Source organism: Ursus arctos, unplaced genomic scaffold (genome assembly GCF_023065955.2).
Source record: "Ursus arctos isolate Adak ecotype North America unplaced genomic scaffold, UrsArc2.0 scaffold_25, whole genome shotgun sequence".
NCBI lineage: Eukaryota > Metazoa > Chordata > Mammalia > Carnivora > Ursidae > Ursus > Ursus arctos.
Genome location: NW_026622930.1, coordinates 29770969 through 29795043, shown reverse-complemented (window position 1 = coordinate 29795043; position 24075 = coordinate 29770969). Strand labels below are relative to the sequence as shown.

The 24075-nt window shown below is 46.3% G+C and overlaps 1 protein-coding gene across 1 annotated transcript in view; it reads left to right on the top strand.

Annotated features, from left to right (window-relative positions):
• The first annotated feature begins 9252 nt into the window (after window positions 1-9252).
• TTC9 (tetratricopeptide repeat domain 9) overlaps window positions 9253-24075 on the top strand; it is a 32722-nt gene continuing 17899 nt past the window's right edge. Inside the window, exon 1 of the mRNA XM_026519629.4 lies at window positions 9253-9664. Coding sequence (XP_026375414.1) covers window positions 9253-9664 — 412 coding nt within the window. The remainder of the gene's footprint in view (window positions 9665-24075) is intronic.

Below are 24075 nucleotides of genomic sequence, written 5' to 3'. Positions count from 1 at the left end.
TCAGAATCCATTACATAACATTACCAAAGATTTGCCAATAGAAATAAGCAAAACGCTGCCCCCAAACCTGCTATGGGGTCGGCTACAGAATCACCAGGGGTAGATTCAGGGACACACAGCCAAGATCAGTGCCCCCAACTCATGCCATGAAATGAATGCACAACGTGGGCAGCATGCCGCCACCACAAGACACTGGACACTGCCATCTGACCCCTACCACTAATTCTGTCACTGGCCACACTTGTCAAAGCAGTCCTCAGCTTCTCCCCCCAGAAGACTAAGAACCAATGAACTAAGGTAGGAACTGACAGAATAATCTTTTTTTTTTTTTTAGATTTTATTTGTTTATTCAACAGAGATAGAGACAGCCAGCGAGAGAGGGAACACAAGCAGGGGCAGTGGGAGAGGAAGAAGCAGGCTCATAGCGGAGGAGCCTGATGTGGGGCTTGATCCCATAACGCCGGGATCACGCCGTGAGCCAAAGGCAGACGCTTAACCGCTGTGCCACCCAGGCGCCCCAGGAACTGACAGAATAATCTTACGGAAACTTCCTATTAGCAGACTAGTAGAGGGTAGTTAGGTACAATAAAAAGACGTAATACCTACTTCTCTCTTGAGATAGCCAGCGTCCAAAATGTTCCTTTAACATTTACACTCCTGTAAATGTTAGAGGTGGAGTCCCTGCCACCTTGTACCAGGGTTAGTCCGTGTGACCAACAGAATATGGCACACATGATGGTATATCACTTTTGAGGTTAGATTTTTAAAAACTATGGCTCTCTTAGGGATGCCTGGGTGACTCGATTGTTTAAGCGTCAGCGTTCGGCTCTGGTCATGATCCCAGAGTCTGGGATCGAGGTCTACGTTGGGCTCCTTGCTCAACGGGGAGCCTGCTTTCTCCAGCTGCCTTCTGCTCCCCCTGCTTGTGCTCTCTCTGTCTCTGACAAATAAATAAATAAAATCTTTTTAAAAGAAAAAGAAAAAAGAAAAGACTATGGATGTCTTAGATCTCCCACTCTGGGGGAAGCCAGGTATCACATCATAAGGATACTCAAGAATCCTGTTGGGAGATCTACCTGATAAGGCACGAAGATGTCCAGCCAACAGACCGCAGAGAATGGAGGCCTGCCGCACGGGTGTGAGAAAGCTCGGAACGGGAAGCCCCTGCAGTAACGCTTTCCAATAAGAGCTTCAGCGCCAGCCAACAGCTTGCCTGCAAGCTCCTTAAACACCTTGAGTCAGAGCTCCAACTCAGATGCTCCCACAGAAACTGTGGGATTGCTTAAAAATAATAAATGATGGGCACCTGGGTGGCTCAGTCGGTTAAACATCTGCCTTCGGCTCAGGTCATGGTCCCGGGGTCCTGGGATCGAGCGCTGCTTTGGGCTCCCTGCTCAGTGGGGAGCCTGCTTCTCCCTCTGCCCGCCGTTCCCCCTGCTTGTGCGCTCGCTCTGTCTCTGACAAATAAATAAATAAAATCTTTAAAAAAATAATATTAATAAATGATACTTTAAGCTGCTGAGTTTTGGGATAATTTATTATGCAGCTGTACGTAACCAATACACCTCTCCAGCAGTTCTGCAAGGGTAACACACCCGCATGCCTGTATGTGTGTGTTTCAGAAAAAGCTGTTAAAATGTTAAATGTCTGCTGACACATCTGTAAAATTATGAGAAATGGAATAATGTCCCCAAAACACACATACTCATAATTTCACAACAGCAGAGCACGTCTCACCACTTAGTCAAATAGGCTGATGCCAAGTAGGCAGATTTTGAGAGTAAAAAGGTCCAGATTAGTGGCGCCTGGGTGGCTCAGGCAGTTAAATGTCTGCCTTTGGCTCGGGTCATGATCCCAGAGTCCTGGGATCGAGCCCCACATTGGGCTCCCTGCTCCACAGTCTGTTTCCCCCTCTCCTTCTGTGCTCCCCCTGCTTGTGCTCTTTCTCTGTCAAATAAATAAAATCTAAAAAAAAAGAGAAAAGGTCCAGATTACCTCTAAATAGCTTATCCTACTAAACCGAAATTTTACCAGTAGAGATAAATTTCACTGGGTCTTATAGTAGATGGTCTTCAATAGTCTCCTGAAAGGCATGATTTCAAAATAGCATTTACAATAAGGTCATGACAGGAAACAAAAGCGAACTCTAATGATGCATCTAAAGAGATTGTTAACATGGAGACTATTTACAAAAGTGTACGCATGGTTATAGAAACCAAAAAAGAATGCTGAAGCTTCCAGAGATTAGCAAGCTGTGGAAGATATTTGGGCAAAAGGCAGAATTTGTGTTAGGTGAGTCCACTGACAGGTGGACCCCAGGACTAGGGGGCAACCAGTCATAACTCTTGTAAGGAAAGGACATAGCCACCATGGTGCCAAAGCAGATACAGAATGGAAAAGAAACTTATTAAATCTCTCTCTAGCCCCATCCTCCAGGCTCATCACGTGGGTGCTTTCCCTTGGGCAAAGCTGAGCAGCAGCAAGAGGACAAAGGAGCCCACCTTGTGCAGGGCTCAGTCCCCGGGTACAAAGCCAGACAGAAAAGGGCAGAGAAGGGATGGTGGGGTAGCACAGCATTAGAGCATTTTCAGATTCTTAAAGAATCTTAAAAATTATCTAAGACAGTCCACTGGACTGTGTAAATCCTCTTTATTGCATCCCTAGCAGAAACCCAAAAGCGCCGAAGGCATGGCTTTTGGAGTCCAGCCGGCCTGCTCTGCGCTTCCACGCTGTGTCACCTTGCGCAAATTACCTAACCTTTGCAAATCTCGGGCTTCTTTTTTTTGTAAAGTGAGCATCATTATAACCTAATAGGGTTATGGTAAAATTAAATAATATATCCAGAGGTGAGGAGACTTATAATACTTATAATTTAATATAGATAAGTAGGTAGGTAGGTAGACAAACTCTGGAGTGACGCATGAGAAACAAGTAACAGTGAATGCCCACTGGGAAGAATTTTGGAGGGATGAGTTCAGGGTAGAAGGAAAATTTAATTTTTACTATATGCTCTTTTATAAAGAGTACTGCTGGCATTTTTTCCATGTACGTGTACTACCTTTTTTTAAAAACCTCCCTTGACACCAGTAGTCTTTCTAGTTGGCGTCTTGTATTCTGTTGCTTATTCCATTTATTCCACAACTATTACTCACTAAAATGCTTACTACTGTACTAGGTGTTGGGGCTACAAAAACATTAAGATACCATCCCTGCTTTCCAGTAGCCAAAGTCTAGTTGAAGGGACAAAAAAGCAAGCAGATAGCATTATGCAGTGTAGTTAAGTGTGGCCTGATTTTTCTTATTTAAAATTTGAAGACATGTACACACACACAATCCCCCTTAAATGGCCCCCTTTTTGTTGCACTTATCATATTCTAACAACCTATACAACTTATTTATTTATGGTGTTTATTGTCAGACTCCCTCCACTCCACGAAGATGAGAATTTTTGCCTGTTCTGTTCATTGGTAGATCTCCAATGCCTAAAATGGTGAACTTTTTCAGTAGATGTTTGTTGAATGAATAATTGCTATGTAATATAAAAGCATGACAGAGGAACCACCAGAACAAAGCATAAGGAACACTGAACTTGTATACGGAGGTCAGTAAGGTTTCCCAGGAGAGGTGATACCTTGTGCTAAATCTTGAAGCAAATCTAGTAACTTTGGCTGAAAGACCTAATGTTCTAAGAGCACGCAAATGAGAAATACAGAGAGATGAAACACACAGGAAACTCGAGTTTAAAGGCATAGAGGTGTAAGAGAGAATGGCACATATGGAAAACCAAACATATGGCAATAAATATTGGTTGCTAGTAATTGTTTATGCTGGCTGGGTGTTGGGTTCTTGAAGATTCGTTATACTGTTCTTTCTCTAGGTTTAAAATTTTGCATAATACAAAGTTAAGAATAAATGAATAACTAAGCTATTTTTAATGAGTATAAAAGAATTTTTTTAATGAATGGTTTTAGGCAGGGGGGCATGGCTATATTTACCAGCCACGTGTAACAGTAGCCAAGCTGGGGTGGCATTCGGTGGGGAGGGGAGGTAAATACTGACAAGGAATATATAAATCAATGGTTTTCAAATTGTAAATGACAGCTCACACTAGCTCAAGTACAAAAGGGAATTCACTGGTTCAGAGACTCGGGAGTACAGGGTGTACCCGGCATTAAAAACTACTGGATCTAAGAACTTAATTGACACCACCAGAGCTCTGTCTCTCGTAATATCCTTTTTGCCTCTGTTCAACTTCATTTTTCAGATACTCCTCCAGGTGGTGAGTGAGATGGCCATTGATAGCCTCTACCTCAAATCCTTCCATCTTAAAGAACTTTTCCCTCCCAATGACGGTCTGTAAATCTCACGGAAATCTCTGATTGGCTCTATTTGGCTCATGTGCCCCTCCCTGAACCAACCACTGTGGGACAGGGAGATAAAATAATATGATTGGCCAACCCTGGAATAGGTGGTAGTAACGGGGGGGGGGGGGGCAGGAAATGGACCTCAGACACCATGATTGACAGCTCTATCAGGACCACATGGAATAGGGGAAGGAAGGATCCCCTAAGGAAGGGATGCTCGCGGATCCAAACAGCTGACATCATGGGTCCCACAGAGTGCCATAATTGATACTGGAGATGAGAAGGTTGTGGGGTGCAGAGAGGATTGAGTAGTAGGAAAAGGTAGGAATAGGCGGAGAGGCCTTATTTTTCTAAATCAGGCTACACTGAACGGGGCACTGGAATTAGAGAGATATTTGTTGTTGGGTCAGGGGTGAGCGGACAGATGTGAGAAGCATGAAAATATGAAGCTCACATTAGCCTCCTGAGGCAAATGCTACATCTGGGCATGAAGTGGTTAAACATGTCCCACTTTTCCATAGAGGGATGACTGAAGATTGAATATGGATAAAAACTGGCGATGGAAATGCTGTAATTTTCTCAGGTAAATTGTGAAGTTGAATGCAATTAGAAAAACATCCCCAAAATAGCTTTGGTTTGGTTGGCATGTGACCAAACCCTGAACAGCTTAGATTAGTATAAAAGAGATTCAAATATATGTCTTTCGCATATGCTTAGGAAACTGAGCTGAAGGAAGAGAAAAGCAGCACATGCCATCTGTTTAGGAGGTATGCAAGCTCCCAAGTGAGTTTGGAAAGAAAAGGGGCTTTAGTCTTTTAAGACCAGTAGGCAGTGAGAAAGGCGCAGGCTCAGAGAAACAGTAACAAGGTCAGAACCCAGGACAGAGAGTCTGAGACCCGGAAAGCCAGCAGGAGCGCCGTGCCTTCTGCTGTGTACCAAACCAAGTTCTTGCCATCAAAATAGTTCCACATACATCTTCTCTAAGAAACCTCCCTGTGTATTAATGAGTTCTTCCATTAGTGGTAAGGTCGTCCATAGGATTCCCAGGGCCTGCACCCAGAGCTTGCCTCTTAGGAAGGAAAGGAGAGGTTTTGATGACAATGAGCCAAAGGACCACGAGTACTAGAAACCTAATGTGGGTCAGTCATCTTTCTCCCCTGTGAGGTTCACGAGCACGCAATACATTCCAGAGCCATCAACAGATGAAAAATCAAAACACTACTTTATTTTCACTTGAGTAGATGCTCAATTTCTTAGTGCAGAGCTCTCTCGTGAAAACAAGGTCAGAGCAAGCAGCCGACAGTAAAGGCCTCCCTGAGCCTCTCCTTCCCCACTACACATCAAAATCTTCTCACCCTCTGTCCTGCCACATTGGACCAGAAATGGAAGCAATAAAAAGTATGCTCAGCTATGCATTTGAAGAAGAGAAAACAAGATGGCCAGATCCCAAGAGGAGGCCTTGGCTCAGCATACCTATTCCTGCTGCACGAAGTGGAAGAAAAAGCTGCATGGAGGCTCCTAACCCCGCCCTTGTTAAACGTGGCCCAATTAATTTCCCGGAATCCGACCGATGTAACGAACGAGTTCTCTCTGGGAGAAGGCAAAGGTCAGGAGAGAAGGGGAGAGATGAAACTGCCCTCTTCTCTAAATACTTGCTCCTCAAAATGCGGGCCCTGGACCAGCAGTATCAGCATCACCTAGCAGCTTGTTAGAAATGCACAATCTTGGGCCCCACCCTAGATGAAGGGAATCTGGGAGTTGCATTTTAATAAGATCTCCAAGGGATTCATAGGAACATTAAAGTTTGAGAAGTACTGAGTTTCCAAATCCCAAATCCATGCCCAAATCGTCATTTCGATTTTTGCTTGCTTCCAAAAATAGTGCTCTGCATATGGTCAATAGTTAATGAAAGGATGTTGGAGAAAATCTCTTTGGCACCTATTTAATTCCATCTGAAGGGAGGAGATCATTTCTGAGAAGCCAGCACCCATTCACCAAGGAGTGGCTTAGAGACAGAAGCACACTGAAAACAACCAAACAAAACAGTTCTAGACATACACGCACCGCTCTGCCGAGTAGGACAGATGGACATAGTAAATTTCCTCTCCCTCCCCCCCCATAATATTCTCTCCCTTCCTCCCTCGTGCTCTCCTTCATCCAAGCTACTATGAAGATCTTGCGTCGGGCTGTGCCTCCCACACAGGCTAGTACCGCATGAATTACATGTCTCTTGCAGCCCTGTCCTCAGACCCAAACTCGAAGAAGGAGATACTGCACCGCTAAGCCAGGACACTATAGGATATCAAAAAGCAGTTTGGCAAATCGGTATTTCTCCCCTTTAAATAGTTGTGACTGTCATGACCCAATTCATATCTTCTCTCCAACAGTAGCAAAATCCCAGGCCTGGATCTTCATCCCACATTTACCTGAGTAAGAAGTTAACGATAAAAACTCAGAGCACTCAACCCCCAGTTTTTTCTCTTTGCTCTACCTGATATAATACCTTACAGTAAAAAGGGCCAGGGGCTGACAAATATTTGTGGATGAACAAGAGTCTGCCATAATGTTATTAGGGGATCCAATAATGACAGGATTTAATGAATAATGATTAAATTACCATCTGCTGAGCACTTATAATGTACTTGACAACAGCCTTATGAAGGAAGTAATATTCCCATGTAATAAGTGAGGGAACTTGAAGTTTACTTACCCATGAAGCAGCCAAGATAGACACCCAGCATACCTCTTAAGTCCAAAGCCTCTCGACCACTACAATAATATGACGTTTCACTTGTCAGAAAACACTGCAAATTCCCTATGTGAGTAAAGAATCATTTTCCTTCTCTGGGGCTAATGTGAGGATAAAATGAGATTAAAGATGTTAACGTACTTAGAAAAGTAAGATACTGTAACATATAAGGTATAATTTAGTACATTAAGATCGTGTCCAAATAAAAGCCCTCGGTACTACTATACAAATGGCAACTATACATGTAAAAAATGTTCACCCTTGTCATTGAAGATACCCCGGGTCATTCAATATACAGTTCTCATTCATTAAATTAGAAAATACTTTTCAAAGTTTAACCCTCAGTGTTGGCAAGGGTGTTGTGAAACTGCTACACTGAGGGTGGGAGCCCAAGTTAGTACAACCTTTCTCAAAAAGCAGATAGGTAATATGTTTCAAGACGTTTTAAAAATTGACATAGTCTCTTGTAAGGAAAAATAAACGAGGACAAAAATTTAAGTACAAATACAGTTGAGAGCATAGATTCTGAAACCAGATTGCTTGGACTTAAATCCCAGCTCCACTACTTAGTAGCAATGTGACCTTGGGAAAGTCTTTGCCACCTGGCACCCAAAATGGGGATAATAATAGTGCCTATTTCACTGAGTTGTTATGAGAATTAAATGAATTATTATATGTAAAGTACTCAACCCAGTGCCTGGCACAAAGAAAGCATGATATATAAGTGGTATCTATTATTTTTATCATCTTAGCATTATTTATAATAACAAACAATTGGAATCAATCTGCCTGACCACAGAAAAATGGTTAAGTACACCATGGTACAGACATAAAATGAGTATTATGAAGCCATTAAAAACGAGGTTTTAAAAGACTATTTAATCACATAAAATGTAAAGTAAAAAGGGCAGGAAACTGTATATATCACCCCATACCACTCATGCTTGCTAAAAGGGCATTTCGTACAAATAAGGATGTATAGAAAACAAAGGGTGGGCATTACATCAAAATATCAGCAGAATATATCTGGGTGAAGGAGTAGGGCTGGGGGTTTCTTCCTTTCATTTCTGGACTTTGCAAATCTAGGACAGTGCTTCTCACACTCTATTATATTTGCCCCTTAACCCCAGCTAGTTCTCAGCAGACAGCCGACACTCAGGCTGCCTGAAAGGGTGAACGAAGGAATGGAACCTCCGGAGGAAGGGCACGGAACTGTCCTGTAAATGGAAACTGGAACGCATGCATGCCCAGCCTGATGACCCACAGTAACAGGTGTTTTCCATCTCGGATCTCGGTGATTCATTCTGCACAGCTGCCGGCACACAGAGGCGTCAGCGGCTCCTAGAATACAACGCCCCGCACGCTGAAGTGCACAGTGTTCCGGACGCCTGGGAGGCCACACACGGAGACACACCTCGGCGACAACCTGGATCCACAAAAAAGAGGCCCTGCCACCTTAAATATATTAATGCCTGACTGCAAAGAACAAGAAGCTGTCTATGGCTTGTACCTACGCCCCTTGCTCCCAGCCGCACCTTTCTAGTTTTCAAGCAATCTATTGAGGGTGAGTCTGCAAGTGTCTGGTCGCCGGCGGACCCCCTCCCTAAACACACACACACACACACACACACACACACACACACACACCCCTTCCCCCATTCGTCTCTTTCACACTAGGCGCGTCTCCGAGGGTTGGGTTGAATGGGAAAAAACGGGGCCGTCTTTGTCATTAATCCTCCCCTCCTTCGGGCGAGCCAAGCTTCTTCCGGGTCAGCGACAATCACCGCCACCCGAATCGGGCCCGCGGTCCCCCATCCCGCTAGCCCCGCGCCCGCGAGGGCCAGGTCGCCACCGCCCGCAGGTTGCGGGAGGGGAGGAGGGCGAGGAGAAGGACGGGCTGCGCGGGAGAGGGGGAGGGAGGGAGGGAGGGGACGGCAATCCGAGGAGGAGGAGGAGAGAGCAGCCTCCCGCAGCTGGCGAGGAGAATGGGAGTGCGGGGCGCCAGACCGCCGCGGGGTGTCACGGCCACAGCCGAGCTTGCCAGGCGCGGGGCAGGCGCCCGCCGCTTTTAAACCCGGGAGGGCGCGGCGGCGGCGGCGGGCGGATCGCGGCGCGCGCGGGGCGCCGGGCGGCGGCCGGATGGAGAGGAAGGGCTCGGCGGCCGCGGCCAAGGGGAACCCGAGCCCGCCCGCGGCCGGCGAGGCGCAGCGGCCGCCGCCGCCACTGTGCGTCCCGGGCGGCGGCGGCGGCGGCGGGGTCCCCGCGCGCGGCCAGGCTGGGGCGGTGGCCGAGCCCGCCGAGTTCATCCGGCGGGCGCACGAGTTCAAGAGCCAAGGGGCGCAGTGCTACAAGGACAAGAAATTCCGCGAAGCCATCGGTAAATACCACCGGGCGTTGTTGGAGCTGAAGGGGCTGCTGCCGGCGCCCCGGGAGCAGGAGCGGGACTCGCGCGCGGCCTCCCCGCCCGGGGCCCCCAACCCCGGCCGCCTCTCGGAGGAGCAGAGCAAGACGGTGGAAGCCATCGAGATCGACTGCTACAACAGCCTGGCAGGTGAGCTGCGCCGCGCCCGGCCCCTCCTCCCCTGCCCCCCCGCCCGGCGCCCGGCGAGGGGCCCCGGCCCTCAGGTCCCAGCCGACCGCTGCGGCGTGCCCGCGCTGCCCACTTCCCCGCTGGCACAGCGCTGCTCCGGGAAGGAGGACCCGGGAGGGGGGGTGCTTTGGAAAAAGTGACTTTTAGGATTATACCTACCAAAACTCATTGTCATCTCGGGTCCCTTCCCCCTCATCCATCGTAAATCTCACCTAAAAATAACTGGACAGACACAAGGAGCCCCAGCTGCTCGGGTGGCGATTGCTGCTGCTACTGCTCACCAGTGGACCTGGGTCCAAATGCGGGAAGTAGCGCCCAGGGTGGGCACCCGCACCCACCGCCTCCCAGTGGCCGCGCTCCTCAGGTATCACTGGCGCCAGAGCTCGTCCTCACCTTGCCCTCAACTGACCGCATCCCCATGGGTAAGGTCCTTCCTACCCCAAGTTCCCTTGGCCTCGGTAGCAAAGGGCAGTGTGCCACGATGCCTTCAGCATCTTGAGCAAAATGGATTCCAAAATGCCACTTTCTTCTCTCCGAGCTCTGCTGGGGCCCCCGGTTGCCAGGGGAAGAGCGAGCGATCTCAAAGGGAAGCTAGTTCACGGTTGGGCTTGAGCTTGTGTGCCACATCCTTGCTCGGTAACACGGGTCCTCCCCCTGGCTGACTGCAGGGCCCCAGGGAAAAGGGGGCCCTTCCGTTGGGATGAGAAGGGGAGGTATACATTCCAGAGTTCCCTTTGGGGATTTAGGTCAGGCATTTTAAAAAATGTAACTTTGCCACAGGAAATTTAAAGTCTCTTTTTAAAAAAGGAAGAGCTTGTGTCATTCAATGGCCTTCCTGGGAGAAGGTGGGAGATGTTGGCAGGCGCAATGGCCTTATATTTGGAGAGGCATTCTGTACTCCTCTCTCAGCTCGTTTGGTGGGATTTGGGCATGGTCCAACTCCTCTGGCCAAATAAAAGGCCATTACTCCTAGTCCCTAACCCTTGAAGTTGCCTAAACTAGCTCTGGACAGTTGAAGCAGAGTAGCTTCAGGAGAGTGACTGGGTGTGGCCGCGTGGGGTGACTGTGTTTTGGGCCCAGGAAGTTGCGGGATGAAACAAAAGTATCAGTAATTCTGCTCTGTTCCCTTTGGGGTGTCCAGTGCCAGCCTGACTCTGTGTTCCCATAATGCCGGATCACCTTCCATCAGGCATAACCCAGCCACTTTATAAATTGTAGTTTACCAATGTAAGGGGTTCATCCGCTAGTTGTAGTTGCAGTTGTAAAAATAGTGGTGCCCATTACTCCTAGTAATAATGGCAGCAGGTAAAGTCGTATAGCAAAGATAGACTATCTCAATCCATCATAATGTACAGCTTGATGCTGTTGATTTCCTGTAAGCTTCTGGCATACTTGCTTCTGCCTGATGAGTAGTGAAAGGGCAGAGTGGCCGTGGGTGGAGGAAGAGGCACTCTGGATCACCAATGCGGTCATTTCAGAGTGGTAATGGAGTCTTATATTTAGACTTATCCATGGGCATTCTAGGGTTGCCCCTCACCCCACCCTTTTGGCTGCTGGCCTGTGGCTAGGACTGCCTATCTCCTACCCAAGAGGCGGTTACATTTCCATGGTGAAACCAAAGAAGTGTCCTTGGTCAGGCAAGCCCAGTCGGGGCGGGGCTGAGATCCCGCCAGCTCCTCCACCCCCACCCCCACCCCGCGGGCACTTTGGAAAACTTCAGTGGTGAGAGAATGGAGAGCCGCAATAGCAGATATCCCCTCTGCTGCCTTCTCCAGCGGCTCACCCCTTCTTCGTATTAATAATTTATTGTGTGCACTGTGCTAGTCACTCTACATACAACGTGCTTTTTCACCTTTAAAACAACTTGCTAAAAGATTACAGAGAAAAAAACCCCTGAGGTTCCAGAGCCATTCAACTCCAAAATCAATGTTCAACCACACCTTGATGCCCAAAGTCACGGTCCGGTCCTCTAGGCCTCTGGCTCTCTGAATCCAGTCTCAAGTGGGCTTCTGTTTGGAGCTCCGAGCCCTGGGAACCAGGAGAGAGAAATACAGTACATTAATTCAAAACTCTGATAGGGCTCTTCCTAAATATTTTCAAGTTTCAATGAAAGAGAAAAGAAGAGTCATTACAAGCTAAGCAGTTGTGTCAAAGCCAAAATCTATCTCCTGTATAGAAAATTCAATTGGGAAAAGGGATCCTGGAATTCACCTAGAGAAGAAGTAGAAGCCTGATGTTGGTTTCCTTTGGGAAAATGCATAAAATCTGTAACTACTGTCTGAGAAATCCTACCTAATAGGAAAGTATCCTTTCTTGTTGGACTACAAAAGTAATACATACCTTTAAAGTATATTTTCTTTTAGAAAATATAAAAAAGTTTAAAGAAGAAAAATGCAAAATTACTCTTAACCCCACCACCAAAAGACATCCCTTGTGATATATTTCCTCCCTGTATTTTTTCTATACCTAAATGTAAACTGTTTACAAAGCCAGGACCTCCTGTACCCTTTTATTCCCACTTAGCATTATATCAGAAGCATTTTTACATTTCATTAAAATATTTTCGTGAAGATTATTTGAAATGGCGACGTAAAATTTTTAAGCGTTTACGATTACCATTTGATGGAAAGAGAAGAACAGATCACTGTTACTGTTGTCAGAGCCGGAACAGGGCAGCGTAGCCCATAAGACACCCCGTCCCCCTCTTGCCTGCTGATAGGAAGGAGACAGCAGCTGCACATTCTTTCTGGCAGAAAGGCAACTGACCCTTCCATCTGGCCTGCAGTGCCGGCTGAGCAGCCCAGCCAGCTCCTGGTGGGAGCAGTCTGAAGACGTTTGTGCTCTCAAAGATCTGTCCTTCCACACAGCTGTCCATAGAGAGAGATGTTTGGGGTTTGGAAGGAACTTGGACTAGCCCAGAAGTACCTGGAGGATTAGGCTCTGTTGCTAAGGGCACGTCGGCACCTAACAAAAGGCTGTTGTGAGGCTTCTGGAAAAAACCTAGGTCTGGTGGACCCTGGTACTCTTCATGGAAAGCTCTAAGAGAATAGCAATGGGGGCAGCCAGAATGTGCAATGTGCTGAGAGATGTTAGCCTAAAAATCCATTTGGATGACTTGAGGGGGTCACATGAAGGGTGTACAGGCAATTGTCAAAGTGCCCATGGTTGTGATTTGTTCTGGCTTGGAGTTCCTCCTGATGAGGAGGGATCTGGCCAGTACTGCAAGACCCCTGGACTTGATATTACCTGTCTTATTCTTTAAGGAATTAAAAAAAAAAAAAAAAAAAGATGGGAAGCATCCCATTCTTTCAGAATTTTGAATGACTTCGATACAGTGATTGAAAAGATACTCTGACCTGCCTGGGGTGATGTAGGACTCTAATCCTTACCAAAGCTGCAAAGGAAGCATGTCTTGGCCTGTTGATTGACTCCTTTTAACCTGGGACAAGACACAGGACTCCCTTGAGGCCTTGGAATGTTCTGTGCAGGATCTCTTGAAAGGCAGAGCCTTTTGCTCCACATGGTTCCTATGGGGCTGTGGTGACCCCAGCTGGGTGTGATCAAAAGGTTGCAACATGTAATGACTTTGTTGGGATTTTCAAATGACATTCAAGACTCAAATGCCCGCAGTGTAGATGAGTGCCGCCAGGCTGTGGCATTGGGTCTGGATGAGAGTCAGCTTGTGCCTGTATCCCTGGCGTATCCTGTGACTTTGGTTAAGCCCCTACCATGTCATTTTACCTCTTTTCCCATCCATTTAGAGCTACGTTTAAGAGATTTGTTTGTTTGTTTATTTCACCAAAGGGGCAGATAATATCCACCGACCCTATATGAAGTCCCAGGACAGGGGTATGACAAGGCCTAGAGAGATCACACTGGGAAAAGGCCTGGGATAGACATGTCTTAAAGCCACGGGACCAGGGCTGGCTACATAATTTGTGCGGCCCAGTGCAAAATGAAAATGGGGAGCTCCTTATTCAAAAAGTGTATATGGGGCGAGGGGAAGTATCATTAAAGGTATTAAAAGATAAAGCTGTTTTCCTTTCTTTCATGATCTCTCTTTCTCTTGATTTGACATGGTGCTTTTATTTGCTATTTAATGTCATTATAAGAAAATTAAAATTTTTAATTATTGGCATGAATTTCACTGTTCATCTTTATATTGTGTGATGCTAGTTTTAAATGGAAATGGGAGAGCACTTACCGTATGTGAAATCACGTAAATTACACAATTCCCATTTTGTAGCTTATACATGCATATGTAGTTCATTCTTCCTAGAACAGTGGAAATGCTAACAAAACAAACTCAACTATTTTTATTTCATTTCTTTACGTGCATTCTTTATGTGTGCACTTTCCACCGAGTCTGGCTTTCTACCGAGTAAGGAAAGGAAAGGGAACTACTTCCTACTCTTACCCTACTCTTTCCTTTTATGTCATCATTTTCAGCATAAGTGGTTGGCTAGTACGGGGTAGGAGCGTAAGTAAGAAAGGATATGATGGGGCTTTAGGTCATTTGTGCTTCTTATTGCTTTCTTTCTGTATTGGAAGCAATTTCTGGGTTGAATGGGAAGCGTGCCTCTTGGGGCTGTCAGCATGTCTGCCTGCTTACTTAGTTATGGACCTGACAGTCTTACCTTGTACTCAAGCTGGGCCTTGCTGAATTCTCACACATTGTGGGTCCACTGGAATTCTGTGCTCATGGGGCATCCTGAACGCTACGTGCAAGTGGGGCTGCGAAGAATGGTTGTGCCTCTCTCCTCTGCTCATGTTTGTGCTCTGTTGTCCATCAAACTTCACTTACAAAGCACAGCTCCAAAGATAAAATTGTTAGAAATTTCAAAGAAGCAATAACAGAGCGTTAAACCCAATACAGGGCCCTTCTGACTGCATAAGCCACCCACCCTTGAAGTTGCCCTTAATGGGATATTAGAAGCTGACAGGGTCGATACATCTAAGGTGGACAAAATTAGATATAGACTCTGAGGCAGGTTCTGAGACAAAGGGTACTCAACAGAAATGGATGTGGAACCAGAGAACCAAGCATAAAGATGGATGAATTACAAATGCAAGAACTGAGTGGTAAAAAGGAGATGAAGACTAGAGACAACTGGTAACCCAGTAACCAGAAAATAAGTTTGCGGGGTAAGAATTGGTCAAAGGAAGGGGAAAGAAGAGGGAGGGGCTTCATGCTAAGATGCTCAGCCGAGAGCTTGCCATCAGGGTGAAAGAGCCTGACTGGCCAAGCCGTTGTTGACCCGAGGCTGTTCCTTAGGCATCACCTTTGCCAATAAATCTCTGCCTGTAAATGTGGCCTCTAAGATCGTTTTCCAAGAAATGATGTGAGAATTGAAACTTGTAGGATGCTATCTAGGAAAGAACACTCTGAATGTAGACTTTGGGCTCAGTGTCTAAAGTAGACTCTGAAGGGCCTTAGTCTACCTGCAGGGAAAATGAATTCTGAGTTCTTAGCCAAAAACTCTTTAGGATGCCTTACAGTCAGAGTCCCTACAGCCACAATACATGGGAGTGTCCCATCCAAGGCAAGGGGACTCGGCTGCAGTGAGGACAGGACGGCCAAAATCTGGAGCAGCCAAAAGCTGCTCCCAAAGTTTTACAAGTTGGGAGTGACCTCCAGATGGGACATTCTCTTCTTACAGCTGTTCTCTTCTACCCCCAGGCTGTGCCTTCTCCAGATAGCTAGGATGAAAACCAAATGTTTCAACCTACCACCCATCAAGTGCCTAATTCCCAGCTGACTTTGGGCAAGTCAGAGGTTCAGTCGGGAACAGAGTTTTCCATTTTCACCAAGATAATTAGTCCTGCCCCAACCATATAGCAGAAACCTCTAGCACTCAGCATGGTATCAGACATTAAAAAGCCAAAGATAATGCTATCAAAGTTGAAAGGGGTTTAGTCTTCTTGGTGGTATTCATGTGGCCTTGAAATCATTCATTAGCGATGTACAGCTCTTATCTTTCTCTTGTACATATACATTTTCGTAACAGCAATAAAATGATGCCATGTTTAGTCGGACCCAAACCAACAGTTCCCAAATATTTATTAAAAAGAGGTGGGATGTGTAGTGCCAAGGAAGGTTGACTTGAAGCAGAAGAATCCCAGGTTGAAATGTATCCAAGTGGATCTTCCCTTCCCTTTCTGCCAAAAAGACTTTCAAAGAACATTCAAATTATAAATGAGATTTATGTGGAGGAAGCTCATGGGGCAAACGTTTCCCTTCCGTGGTGTTTGTGTGTGTAAAGAACAAAAGTGAGAAGTGGTGCTAACTAGCTGTCTCGAGAGTTAGGTAATCAGAATTATGATTTCAGATTTGGATGTGACCCCCAACTTTACACAGGTGTGTGAATTTCCTTGTTAACATTACCAAGTTGGCATGTAGCATAAGCTTAGGCACTTCCAGCAACAGAGGGACTCACCACCACCTCAAGTGACCCATTTAACGACCACCACCACAAAACAACAACTATAATAATTATTATAGTAACAATAATGGCAGTAAAGACCACCATGACAAGCCCAGTTCCTAGCACCCAGTTGATGTTTCATGAATGTGTTAGAAATGAATGAAAATGCTTATTCCAGTAGCTTTCTCATATTAAGGATCCAGTAAATCCAATCATTCCATTAATAATAATTGTGCATTTAATATGTGCTAGACCCTGGTGTGGGGCCTGAGTATACAGGAGTAAACATGAAGGACAAGGTCCCTGCCTTTGATGAATACACACACACACACACACACACACTACATATATATATGAATATATAAAATTATATATAATTTATACACATATTATAAATATATATGCTTAATATATATAACTTCATTTGATCTCACTTTGTGAGACCGAAAACTTAAGCTTGGAAGAGTTAAGTCACTCACCTGTGGTCACATAGCAGTATGTGGCAAACTGGGATTTCTCATCTGCCACTCTATAATTCCAAAGCCTATAATCCTAACCATTCACCTGGCAGCCTCCATTTTTGGGAGTTTCTTCCTTAAATACTAAAATTTGCCTCCTTGAAATTTGTATTGATCCATCCATATTCTTTTAAAAAAATATTTATTTGAGAGAGAGAGAGAGAGCATGTGTGGAGGTGGGGGAGACGGAGGTGTGGAGGGGGGGAAGGACAAGCAGACTCTATGCTGACCAGGGAGCCCAACGTGGGGCTTGAATTCACAACCCTGAGATAATGACCTGAGCCAAAATCAAACACCAGATGCTTAACCAACTGAACCACCCAGGTGCCCCTGATCTAGCCATATTCTATCTACCCTTTGAGGCAACACAGACTACATCTCATCTCACAGAGTACATCTCCTCACCCTTGTAACAAGGACAAGCCTTGGCATTTTTAGGGCAACTCACTTGCCCCCCCCTCCAGTCTTATATTCTGTAGGTCAAACATCCTTTTACTGTGATTGTGCCTTGTGTGATTAGGAGTCCCATTCCATGACCATTCTAGCTGGTTAAGACGAAAGTGGCCTGCATTCTGTATCCAGGTCAGAATTTCCCTTTTGTCACTAGGAAGGTGACCTGAATTTGTATGGACAGAGAGGTGTGAGGAGCTGGTGAGTCATAATTTCCAGTGAGCCTAGAGGCTGCTAGAGCCCCACCCATACTTCCTACTCTTTTCTGCCCCCCTTGCTTCTGAGCATGTGAATTCCAGTTAGCATGTCCTGAGAAATTTGAGTGGAAGTGTTAAGAGCAGGAATTCAATTCAGCCTTTACTGTCTCAACAATCACTTTGTGGCACAGTGAGGAGAGATGACCCACTAGATGGATAACATCTGGAATTGTCCAAACGCATTACTCTAGACCTGCTCGGTTTTAATGTCATGAGAGCGATGATACCATCATTGAAAAACATGTTTCAGTTTTAGTGACAAATGAAGTTGGACACGTTATTATTCTGCGTCATGTGGAACATTTGTTCTCCTCACATCCTGGAAAGTAGTATTTACGTTTAGTTTGTGTTTTTATGACTGGCTGGTACTAGGTTCTGGCTTTGTGGGCCAAAACCTCATCTCTCAAGAAACAAAAACAAAGAGACCCCAAAGCCAGAGGAGATCAGCTGGCCCTGTGTCCTAGTGGAACACTGAGGCAGACTCACATGACCACTGGTGACACATTCACCATGTAGGAACTTAATCTGTTCACAACATCCCTGACCTTGGTTTTCCTCTCTTATTAAATGGGTATAAGCATGCCAGCTTGACTCACAGGGTGAGGGCAAGGAGCAATGTGAGTGTGTTTCCTAAACTATAAAGTATTGGAAGTGTAAATTAGCATTTTACATGGGTAGGGGTATGTAGGAGAGAAAAAAATAGAGGAGAAATAAAAAGTGGGACCTGCCGAATGAAGAAAAATGCTGACCTCCAATTTTAACAATTTTAGGATAAAAGGGATACTTGGATAGTATCCACTAGGAAAACTCTCTTGATGCCTGGTATTAAATATCTATCCACACTGACTCTCCCATATTGTTTCAAACACATATTAAAACAGGCCCCCAAATGCGGGTTGCTTCATAGTCCACACACATACACACAAAACACTTGCTTAAAAAAATCATCGAGGGGCACCTGGGTGGCACAGCGGTTAAGCGTCTGCCTTCGGCTCAGGGCGTGATCCCAGCGTTCTGGGATCGAGCCCCACATCAGGCTCCTCTGCTAGGAGCCTGCTTCTTCCTCTCCCACTCCCCCTGCTTGTGTTCCCTCTCTCGCTGGCTGTCTCTCTCTCTGTTGAATAAATAAATAAAATCTTTTTAAAAAAATCATCGAATGAGAAAAACGCAAGGGGTGTTCTCTGAAGGCTAAGATTTCCCTGCTTCTCTTCTGACATCCCTACCTTTGAGAACATAATGGAAGCATGACTTGGTGAACAAGGACTTGGACTCCAAGTTCCCCACGTGCTGGTGTCTTGGGTCACGGACTCTTCTTTTGGGCTGCAGCTTTCTTATTTACAAAGACTAGGGTTGGATTCCAAGATTTCCAAGGTCTTTTCCAGCTCTTCAGAAAGACTGTCTTCCTGCCCTTCTTTCTGAACGGTGCGGCCATTATACAGAATGGGGTAGTTCTGTGTGTGCAGAGACAGACCAGTCTCCAAAAGCTGTTATTACATGAAAAGGCAGAACGCAAAACAGTGTTTGATAGGATTCCCTGTGTAAGAGAAGATATAAACTAGCATAAACGTAGATGTGTCCAGAAGATCATCTGAAATCATCTAAGTGAAGCTATTAACCTCCCTTGAAAAGGGGACTGGGCAGAGGGATTAGAGAGACTTCAACTTCTTTTCTTTTAATTATTAAGACTCTATTGTTCTTAGGGCAGTTTTCACAGCAAAATGGAGGGGAAAATACAGCCACTGCCCCCACACGGGCACAGCCTCCGCCATTGTCAGCATCCCCCACCAGGGTGGGACGTTTGTTACAAATGATGAATGTGCGCTGACATGTGGTCACCACCCAAAGTCCGTAGTGTACATTAGGGCTCACTCTCGGTGTTGTGCATCGGGCGTCTCTAGACAAATGTATACTGACATGTATCCACCATTAGGGTATCGTACAGAGTGTTTTCACTGCCCTGAAAATCCTCTGTGCTCTGCCCGTTCATCCTTACACCCCGCCCCACAACCCCTGCAGCCCCTGATCTTGTTACTGTCTCCATCGTTTTGCCTTTTCCAGAATGTCATGGAGTTGGAATCACACAGTATGTGGCCTTTTCAGATCGGCTTCTTTTACTTAGCAGTGTGCACGTAAGGTTCCTTCGTGTCTTTTTTAACTTTATTTTAAATCTTTCTATAGTATTTTTATGTTATTAACTTTGTGCATGAGCGCTTTTAGTTTTCGAGAAAAATGATGACAGGGTTATCTGTTAGAGAACTCATGGGTAGTTTTGCTTTCTGCTTTTTCTTTTCCTGAAGAAAACGTACCTTATAAACATGATTTTTAGTGCCATTCTGGATATTATCTATGTCTTGTCTAGCCTTGTCAGGCAGTAACACCGAAGATGTCAAGCAAAATTATCCCAAGCCCCCCACCCCAGTTTCTCCTAATATCCCAAAGTAGGATTCATCCCCTTTTCTGCAGTGCCTACCACCCCAATCCACACACGGAACGAGATCCTGACAGCATGGAAGCCCCAGTAGGAGCAGGCCCCTCTGGACTCAGGAGTACGTTAGTGACAGTTTGAATCTGCCAACGAGGCGGAGAGAGAGTTTGGTCAGATCTTGTGATATAAATTGGTCCTGAACATTAGCGATGTGCCTCTGGTGTTGAGGAAGGGATGGCATGTGCACTCAGTGTCCAAGATTCTGATTGGCCCCTGAATTTTGGAAATCCTGGCCACCGGTTCCTCAGACACAGCGGCAGACACACGGAGCATTGGAAGGAAACTCACTTATTCACAGAATCTTTACTGTGCACTTGCCATGGCTCCTTAGAGCCCCAATCTAAACCTTCTCTGTTCTCAAAACATGGCACAGGGTAGCGGGAACTGGGGTCCTAGTCCAGAGTCTGCTGCTAACTTGCTCTGTGACTTTGAACAAGTCACATCACCCTGAGCCTCAGTTTCCCCAAATGTGAACAGTGGGGGTTCGGTCAGTGCCCTCCAAGTGTCCTTTCACAAGTGTTGAACTGTCTAGGATTTTGAAGGCCTTCTAGCTCCCCACTCCCCAGCCTCTCTTTCAGAGAGCAGCCAGATTTAGGAAAGAGACAAGAAACAAGCTCTCTTTTATTCTAGTTTACTGGTATGTGCTGACAAATAATCGTTAAAACATCTCAACTAAGATTTCCAAGGCAACCCTTGCAAATACGGGGGTAAACAAAAATAAGGGAGCTCACAGCCTCCTAGGATGATAGAGTCAGACAGAGGGTCTCTGAAAGAAACCAGGGCAACAGTTGGAAGCCTATTTAAAATATTATCCGGGCTCTGGAATCTAAATTGATGTCACCAAATATTACCTATTACTGCTAGGTATTTCCAGATTATTCCAAAATTTAGACTTTGATTCTGAGCAGGTAGTCATTCACCATCAGAGACCTGGCGATGCTGGTTATACTAGACTAGGAAGTCCTGATGGCAAGAAAAATAAAAGTTTTTAAGAAACAGACTGTCAGGCTCCTGGTGGCTCAGTTGGTTAAGCACCCAACTCTTGGTTTCAGCTCAGGTCATGATCTCATGGTTGTGAGATGGAGCCCATCGGGCTCCATGCTCAGCATGGAGTCTGCTTGAGATTCTCTCTCTCTCTCCCTCTGCCCCTCCCCCCACTCTCTCTCTAAAAATAAATAAATAAATAAATCTTAAAAAAAAAAAAAGAAAAGAAAAGAAACAAACAGACTGTCAAGGCCAAAAGTTACAGGCAACGGGTGCTGGCTAAGTTATAGTGTCTCAGACAGTTGCCACCCTTGGCCCAAAGCTAAAGATCCCTCAGGAGTCTGGGCCAGATCCAAGCATTTGGGGATGTGATTCTGGGCCTGTTGCTCACCCTGAGTCAGAACTGAGCTCCTTGCTTGAATGGGCCTGCACCCTCAGGCACCCTCAGGCTTTGGAGGTCATCGGGAACATGTGCGGACTCGTCCCTGACACCTAGATAGTGAGAAGGGCTGTCCCCCTGTGTATGCCAATGAGGACGGGAGGGAAGAAAGAGAACACAGAGGAACAGACAGGCAGAAAACCTGCAGGGCAATGCAGCCTAATGGGAGAGAACTTTACGTAGCATAAACACATCTAGGTTTGAACCCTCACTTCCCATTGATCCCACCATGAACCTGGGACAGGTCCCCATCTCTCTGAGCTTGTTTCCATTAAAGGATAGGAGCGATAATATGCACCACACAGGACTGTGATGGTGATTGACATGAAATGATACATGCACACGTGCCTAACACAGGGCCTGGCACACAACAGGCGCTTCATAGATGATGGTTTATGTAACTAATTCCCGCTCCAGGAGGTACTAAGACAGGAGAGTATGTGAGAGGGGAGGAAAAAGGACTCAGCAAAGGAGGTTATGGGGGAAGATGGGAAGCAAGGGAGCAAACAGAGGAGGACAAAAGAGTGGTCAGTGGCTCCAGGGCAGGGGAGGTGAGCAAGGCGTAAACCAACAGCCTTCCGTGTGGGTGTTTCCTACCTGTTGAGTTGGGTTCCCTGGGGAGCCTCACAAGCAAGCAAGCTTACTGGTGGGAAGGGGCGATGGAGGAAGGCAAGACCTCTGTGGGAGGGAGACATCCAAGGGAGAGGCTGTGAGGCCGGCAGCCTCATGCCTGCCCTGCCTGCCCTGTTGGCCGCACGCTGGGGGTGCCAGCTCCCTGCACTTCCTCCCTGGTGTCTGAAGAGGAAAGCCTCAGGCTTGCTCGGGCATCCTGAGAATGAAAGCACCACTTTTCTACCTTTCTCCAGTGTATTTAGGAAACAAGGAGTTTGGGTCCTATGTGCTGGGGCCACTGCCGGGACCCCCTGGTTTCCTTCCCCGGTCCCCCCCCCATGCCGTTCACTCTCCCCCCCAGTGTCTGCAGGGGGGCGGGAAGTTCTGCTCCCCCTTGTTGCGTCTTCCCTCTCATGCCCCCTTCGGGCTGCAGAGTTCCTAAAGGTTACGGGGTACACAAGGAGTTTACATCTCAAAAACTGAACATTCAAAATTCTTTTTCGTAAGACTCAGTTTGGCTTGCAGACTACCAGGAGTTTTCTTATTGACCGCTGAACTTTTCTGGGCAGCTTCTAACAACCTACCATGCTTCTCACTCTTTTTTCCCCCTCCGGCCCTTCTCTGTCTCTGAGGCTCTTCCGCTCTCAAATTCGCGTCCTGTTGAACACAGAGCAGTTTGCTCATTGTTTTATCTACCTTTCTTTGCCTCCGACTGCTCTCAAAGTCTCACCTTACCCACTAGAGCAGTTGATGAGGGCATTCTTAAAAAAGGATAATTGCTTCCCGAAGAGGAGCTCTGATGCCTCCTATTACAATTCTTCACCCAGATAGAAACACATTTATTTTTCACAAGATTCAGGTTGTACGGAACAAACGTTGAACCACCTTTGTTTTCCCACCAATATTTTCCACTAAAAACATGTGTTCAGTATCACTCAGTATTTTTCTTCAGCATGATTTCAATATCTGTGTCATGTTCCATTGTACCCATGTCTCGTTATTTATTTAAGCCATCTCCTCCTGGTGGATATTTTGGTTATTTCCAGCACTTGGCAATTCCATGTGGTGCTGCCCCAGAGAGGCCACAAAAGTGCTCTTTCAGTGACATCTGTGCCTGTCAACTAACGTATCCTCCAAAACACCTGGTGACATGCTGTTTGCACTGGTGCCGTGGAAGGATGGTGGGAAAGACCACAGGAACAGGAGAGACGTTGCTGGGTCATGAAGGGGTGGCTGGAGAGGTGGTCAGACCAGGGACAACATTCTTTAAAGTCCAAAAAGAGAACAGGATGGGATTTGGGCTTCTGAGATTTCCCCTCCTCCTGGCTCAGAATTCCTGCCAATAAGCAAGACAGGTGTCGTGCTGGGCCAGAGCCAGCAAGGTAAAGATAATTCGGGCAATGGGCTTCTTCTGTTGCTGGGTATGTACTCATCTCCACATCCCCAAGGGCCCCACTGGCCCCTCCAAATCCCACTTCCAACCCAACAAAAGGGTGTTAATGTAGACTGCAATAAGCAGGAATCCTGTCCTACGTTCTTCCTACTACTCCCTTCTCTCAGTCTACCACAATGAAGTCAAGAGGGAGAGTTAGGGGCCACAGGGGTCCTATGCTGCCATAGGACCCGGGTGCTTCCCTCATGAACGGTGGCCTGTGACAGGCCCCAGCAACCTGATCTGTCCTCAGGCTTCAGCGTTACAACTCTGTGGAGCAGACTCTGATATCCCTTAAAGGACTGTCAACATGAGCCTTCAACGCATAGGATTTTCAATGGGTTTTTCACCTTAGCTCTCTCACCTGCCACTTTGCCACCTCAGTGCTTGGCCAAGAAAGGGTGAAAAAGAAGAGTATCAGCTCCCTGAAGATAGCAATATCTTTTCAACGCTCTCCATTTTCCTTACGAGGCCCCGGGCATGAGCCATGATGAATGAATCTTTATCAAATAAGTTTACTAAGAGCCTCCACCCAACATTGTGTGGCCATGGCAAGAGGGACGCAGCATCCCTTGTTCACACAGCCCTTGACCGCTGGGGACGTCCACGTGAAGAACTCAAAGGGTGGGCAAAGTAGACCTCTCCAAAACCAGTGTTGCTAACGCAAAGAAAACAAAAGAAACCGTTGGCGGTGTTTGTTTGAATCAAATGCAAGCATGTGCTGGATTGGAAGAGCAGAAGGTCAGAAGCGAATGTGAATGGAATCAGAG